General features: G+C 44.2%; 1 protein-coding gene across 1 annotated transcript in view; it reads left to right on the top strand.

Moving 5' to 3' along the window:
- The first annotated feature begins 1,680 nt into the window (after window positions 1-1,680).
- The window catches only part of Clec3a (C-type lectin domain family 3 member A), a 10,422-nt gene continuing 5,364 nt past the window's right edge, over window positions 1,681-6,738 (top strand). Inside the window, exon 1 of the mRNA XM_028768773.1 lies at window positions 1,681-1,841. Within this exon, the coding sequence (XP_028624606.1) occupies window positions 1,727-1,841 (115 nt within the window). The 5' untranslated portion in view covers window positions 1,681-1,726. The remainder of the gene's footprint in view (window positions 1,842-6,738) is intronic.

Genomic DNA, 6,738 nt, shown 5'->3' with positions numbered 1-6,738 from the left:
TGTGTGTGTGTGTGTGTGTGTGTGTGTATGTGCGTGCATGTGTGGATAGGTTAAAAGATAACTTTCCCTTGGGTGTCAGTTCTTACCATCCAACTTATTTGAGATGAAGACTCTTGTTCTTCATTGCTGAATACCCTGGGCTACCTAGCCCCCACCCTTCCAAACATTCTCTGTCTCACCTCCTGTCTTACCATAGGGACACTGGGGTTACAGATGCCCAATACCCAGTCTATTTATATAAGGGTTTTGGGCATACAAACTCAGGCCCTCACGTTGAGATAGCAAACACTATACCCACTGAGGCATCTCCCCAACCCCCAGCCCTTATATTTCCTTTTTATTTTGGGACAGAGTCTCACTAAATTATTTAGGCTGGCTTTGAACTCACTCTCCAACCCAGCCGTGCCTAAAACTTGTCATCCTCCTTCATCAGACTCCCAAACAGCTGAGATTATAGACCTGAGCCACCAGGTACTATCATCGGACTATCTCTGACACCCCCTCCCCAGTTTCCTAATAATAACACAGAGACTTATGAATTTATGAAAGCTTAGGCTTGTTCCCAACTAGCTTGTATAACGTGATAATCAGCGTTTACTAATCTACCTTTGCCATGCGGCCTGTTACCTCTCATTCAATCTCCATACATTCGCCTTCCTCTGTGACTGGCTGGCGTATCCCCCACCCCTGCCCAATCCTCCCCCCCCCCCGGCCCCCTTCCCTGCTCTCAATTCTGTTCAGAGTTCCTATTTCTGCCCAGATGCCCCACCTTTCCTCTCCTGCCCTGCTCCAGGTCATGACTGTTTATTAAACCAGTCAGAAGGTGACAGAGGAGAACGTATATGAAACACTGAAACAGGTGATGCTTTGTAAAAATAATACCAAAGTGGGGATGGAATTCAGCTGTCTGCTGGTACAGAAGTTAACATTTTAATAATACAAAGACAACCTTTACACAGTGCATGAGAAGCTTATCCCAACACGGTACAGTTTAGAAATACAATTATTGATGCAAGTGGCCCTCTGACCTCCACCCGTGTTTCTGACATATGCATTCACATACACACACATACAAGCACACACAATGCATATGCAGAAACTAATGGGATTTGAGCTTTCTTTCTTTGGTTGGGGTGTCATGGTGTCAGCTTCATTTTGAGGTGCTGCAAGTTGAACCCAGAGTCTCCCATCTACCAGGCAAGCACTGTACCATTGAGCCACATCCTCAAACAACTTGGCCACTTTGTTTTTAAAAACTCCTAAAAGTGAATTGAATGTACTTTCCAGATCTTGAATACACCTCAGAGCTTTAAAACAAATAAAAAATATACTAGATCTTTACAGTTTTCAAGCTTCCCAGATGTGTGTGTGTGTGTGTATGTGTGTGTGTGTGTGTGTGTGTGTATATATATCAAAGTTTTTAAAAAGGCAAATCTTTCTTTAACTCAGATGCACGCTGGAAAGGCAAATCAGTGGGAAAATGCGAACAGAATAAAAATAAACGAATCTGGAGCCCAGCGTGCGGTGTGAGAACAGGGGACCTCCTTATGCCATGGCTGGAGGAACATTCCAGCCTTTCGTCAGCAGGCTTCTAGCCAACCTCGCAGCTCCTTTATATAAGGCCAGCCCCCAGCAGCCCAGAGCAAGATGTGGCTTCCCAGCCTCCCTGCTCCCTAGCTGCTCCAGTGTTGCTGACCAAGTGGCCAGACTGGCCTGTCCCAGAGCCATGGCAAAGAACGGACTTGTCGTTTGTATCCTGGTGGCCAGTTTACTCCTGGACCAGACCAACAGCTACCCGTCCCGAGTGAAGGCCAGGAAACACAGCAAACGCCGCGTGAAAGGTAACGGGACATTGCTGCCCAGCAAAACCCTAGGTTTACGCAGGGTGGGGAAGGTGTTGGAACAAGGCTCACGTCCAAACTGCACCAGGAGAGCATCATATCAGGGTGGGTGGGTGTATGGCTTTACAAGGGATCCGGTGACCTTTGGAGTCTCCGGAGAGTTTGCTATTTAAAGAAAACATGTACTAGGGGTTTTTTTTTTTTAATTGAAAATAATCTCTTATAATGAAAAAAGTCTCTACGTATGGCTGTTTTCCACTGAGTTTTGATGATGTGGAACATTTCTGAGATGTACAAGTGGAGATCTGTTTTTATGGATGATAAGAAAGATGATTAGTGGTACCCTGTGATCTCCTGGGTATTAAACCTGTTCAAATATATTTGTAACCCTTCCCCCACTATAATCTCATTAAATGAGATGGCAGGGGGTAGCTGGGACTTCCTTTTGACCCTGTCTATCCTGTTGCTTTATTTCCCCATCTCTGTCAGTCATGGAAAAGCTGTTGAAACCGGGTATCTAATTTTTCATATCACGAGGCACTGTCTATCTCTTTAGCTTAAGAATCCGTGAACACACGATCGGACAGAACTTAAAGCTACTTTGACATAGAATTCACTCATGGAGCAAAGCTAAATCTGAGGGGGCTTAAACTAGGTGAAGAGTCAAAAAAGTTCAAAGTTTGAAAAGGCAAAGACAATGGGACTCTGCCTGACTTAGATTAAAAGAAAAGCCGAAGAGAGATGCACTGGGACCCAGCCTGGAGGCACTTTCCTCAAAGGATGTTACAACATGAATCTCATGGTAAGGCTTCCTTACCAGGGTCACTTTCTTCAAAGCAACACAAAGCAGTAAAGGGTGGAGTGCAGAAGGATCAGGATTTCAAAGTCATCTTTGGCTAGGGAGGGTGAGGCCAGTCGGGGCTATGTGAGTTCTTATCTCAAATAACAAGCAAACACACACACACACACACAAAACAGTAAAGCCCACATTCATCTGTCACAAGTTGGCTGATGGATCCACTTATATTTTTTTCTTTACTGATTCTCAAGGGCCATTTCCCTGGGGCAGTTATGAAAGTCTGGTTTGCTGGAAGGTATCTTAATCAGAGATGTTCTTCTTTATATAGTATCACCTTTTCCGGTGAGCTTTTTAAAATAAAAACTTCAGATATGCCTCCTATAGAGGTGAAGTTTATCATGGGAGGTGAGGTGAGGAGAACGGAGAAGACAGGAAGTGCTGTGGCTTGGCTTTGTGACTCTCCTTCACTGAACTAGGAACCCTGAGGTGGGGATAGGAATGTATGTGAGTAGCTCCTTCTTGCGCTCCCCCCCTCTCTTTCTCTCTCTCCTTCCACAGGACCCACCTCCAGCAGGTATGATATTTTAATCAGTTGCAAACATATCTTAACCATCACACATCGCCTCCCCTCCCCTTTTTTCTTTCAGACCTAATAAACTCAGGTCTACAAGAAGCGAAGCAATGAGCTTAGATTTGCTGCTTAATTCTTTTCCCACCAAGTCACTTCTCTCTCTCTCTCTCTCTCTCTCTCTCTCTCTCTTTCTCTCTCTCTCTTTCTTTCTTTAAAAATATTTTGGGTACCTTAAAAACCAAAGTTTATAGAATCAAATGCGAAAGGCAAGTCAGGATTGGCCATGCATCCTTATAATCCCAGCACTTGGGAGGTAGAGGCAGAGGAGCATGAATTCAAGGATAGCCTCAACAGATTTAAGGATAGCCTGGGCTTCATTAAGACCTTGTCTCAAAGCTGGGCAGTAGTGGTGCATGCCTTTAATCCCAAAACTTGGGAGGCAGAGGTAAGTGGATTTTGGAGTTTGAGGCCAGCCTGGTCTACAGAGTGAGTTCCAGGACAACCAGGGCTACACAGAGAAACCCTGTCTCGAAAAACCAAAAATAAATAAGTAAATAAATAAATAGACCTTGTCTCAAAAAAGGAAAACTGACAATGACAACAACAATAAAAGTAAAAGCCAACCTCCCAATTTTTACCCAGAATTATCTACTGTTAATAACAGTAAATAAATACATCTCAGATTGACATGGCAAATATATGACAGGTCAATAAACTTACGTCATGTGTTCAGTTTTGGATGGCTATAAATGCAGGCATGTTTCATTCATTTTAACAGCTGGATATGTTACTTTATTGTCTGGGGAGGCTCTAACTTCACTGGTTCTTTCTCAGCAACTTTTCTGTAGTTTCTGGTATGTCACAGTGTAACAGTCCCTTTTTTTGCACTTACATCCCTGCTGGCACTAAGATACTGTGGTATACCTTCTGGAAGTGACATACCATTAACCAGATTCTCTAATTGTCTCTTCAAATGACATCACCAGTCTATGCCTTTTTCATTCAACCCAACACCCTACCACGGTTCCACCAGAAATGTTTGTTGTGGTTTTCCCTATCCTGAATCTGATACTGTGTAGCCACAATCATAAAAGAAAAGGAGACCTTTTAAGAGACTTGAAATGGTAACAGCAGTTAAGCACCCAGTACAAGTGTTCCCTAAGTACTTACTTCCTGGGTCTCTACAAATTGGGAGTTACACTAATGAATAAAATACACCTTTTAGAGTGTATTTTAGCTCCTCAGGGCATTCCTTCTGTTCATCCACCTGAGCAATGGTGATTGGGAGGGAATGGAAGCCACCAAGTCACCCAGAAGATGACTGCCATAATGATCTCTCAGGAGTCTAATAGTAACATGTGTGTCTTTGTGCTAATGACAGTGTTTACAGCTACTTATTTAAATACAAAGGAGCTGGAAGCTGACCCGGATGGAAGGGGGTTGAAATACTTCTTGCTGACAGCTTGGAAGTTGGATGCATGCCCTCAGTGGACTTTGCAAACCTGGCCCCATAGCTGATGGGTTTGCATCGTAAATGCCCCCTTTGCTTATTCCAATTTGAGTGGTCTCACAGGATAAAATCTTTGGGCGATTGTATTCCTGAGCTGACCTGTTGGGCACTTAAGAACTGATGTACAATATGAAGGGAAATAGAGGTTGGAGGAGGGGGTACTGAGTACCCTAGAAGGCAGTTTCCTGGTCCAAATGGGGAACCATCTAGCTTGTGAAGCACAAGTTTATGGGGACAGTGTATTTGTTTTATTTTTGTTTTTTCGAGACAGGGTTTCTCTGTATAGCCCTGGCTGTCTTAAAACTCACTCTGTAGACCAGGCTGACCTCGAACTCAGAAATCCTCCTGCCTCTGCCTCCCAAGTGCTGGGATTAAAGGTATACACCACCACTGCCCAGCGGGGATAGAGTATTAAGATAGTGAATTTTATATTGTCCTGAGAAATCACAGGGATACAAAACTGATTTTCTTTTGTGTGTGTGTGTGTGTGTGTGTGTGTGCCTGTACATATATGTGTTGGTATATGTTCACAAGTGTGGACATGCATGTGGAAGCCAGGGGACTGCCTCAAGTATCATTTTTCAGGTGTCATCCACCTCCACCTTATTCTTATTCATCTTATTATTTTTAATAGAAGTCTCGCCTGGCAGTGGTGGCACACACCTTTAATCCCAGCACTTGGGAGGCAAAGGTAGGTGGATTTCTGAGTTCGAGGCCAGCCTGGTCTACAAGAGTGAGTTCCAGGACAGCCAGGGCTACACAGAGAAACCCTGTCTCGAAAAACCAAAAAAAATAAATAAATAAATAAAATAAAATAAAAAATAAAAAATAAAAATAATAATAGAAGTCTCTTTTTTTAGCCAGGAATCCTGACAAGTAGCTATGTTGACTAGCCAGGGAGCCTCAGGGATCCGCCTATGTCTGCTTCCCAAGATGAGATTATAAGCATGCTACCTTGCCTAGCTTTGTTTGTTAAACTTGGAGTCTCTTGTATTGTGAGGCAAGTATTTTACTGTCTGAGCCACCTCCCTAGCCCACAAAACCAAATCTCTATCTGCCAGCTCGACAGTGTGACAGCTGGAGATGGTACATAACCGTCTTTACGTGTCATCTCTAAGTCCGAGGAGCAAGGGGGTGGAAGCAGCTGCTTGGCAGAAGCAGAGCAGAGGGATGGGGGAACGGGAGAGAAGCCAGAGACACCCACGTTTGAGCTCTGCCTTTTACCCACTGGAGACCTTCAGTGGGCAGACTCAGGTTTTTATGTTCCTCTGCATGCTCTCCTGTGACAAGAGCATCTACCTCAGGGACAGCAAGAGAACTGATTTCATGGCCTAGGGTGTGTGGTGTCTTTTCATATACTTACCTGTAGTATTTGGTATGCCTTTGTCACTGTTCCTAGTGGTCACTAAGACAATCCCCATTCTTCTGGAATCTAGATTTAGCCACAGCTAACCCACTTGCTTACAGCTGAGGCTAGCCAGAGAGTCTTTGGTCCCATCTAAGAATATTCAAGAATATATAACTGGATCTAGGGATCTAGAGAGTTGGCAGAGCCCTTGCCTAGCATGTATAAGATACAAAAGCCTGGGTTTGGTCTCTGATACAGCCAAAAAGTGAGAGGGGAGAAAAATGTAAAGAAGGGAAAAGAGGGAAGAAAATGAGGTAGATGGAGAACAAGGAATAAGGAGAAATGGTTGGTGCTGATGCCCCATAGGTAAGTTTCCAATGGTTCTTTATAGACTCACCCAAGCCAAGAGCCACTGCAACTCCACCAGACCCCATCAGTAAGGGGCCCAGGGTGAGGGAGATGAGGCCCAGTAAGTATGGTTCCTGACACTCACCCGCCAAGGCTCTTAGCTTGTTGCGTTACCTTCATCCTCCACTAACAAGTAACATCAGCCTTTTTATACCCCACAAAGTATACACCCCAAATGGAGCACATCAAGCATAGGTGAAATCACGGATAAAGACTGGTCTACAGAGGTCAGTCAGGACAGCCAGGGCTACACAGAGAAAC

Source organism: Grammomys surdaster, unplaced genomic scaffold, assembly GCF_004785775.1.
Source record: "Grammomys surdaster isolate TR1022 unplaced genomic scaffold, NIH_TR_1.0 187, whole genome shotgun sequence".
Lineage (NCBI taxonomy): Eukaryota > Metazoa > Chordata > Mammalia > Rodentia > Muridae > Grammomys > Grammomys surdaster.
This window is presented reverse-complemented; position numbering and strand designations above follow the sequence as displayed.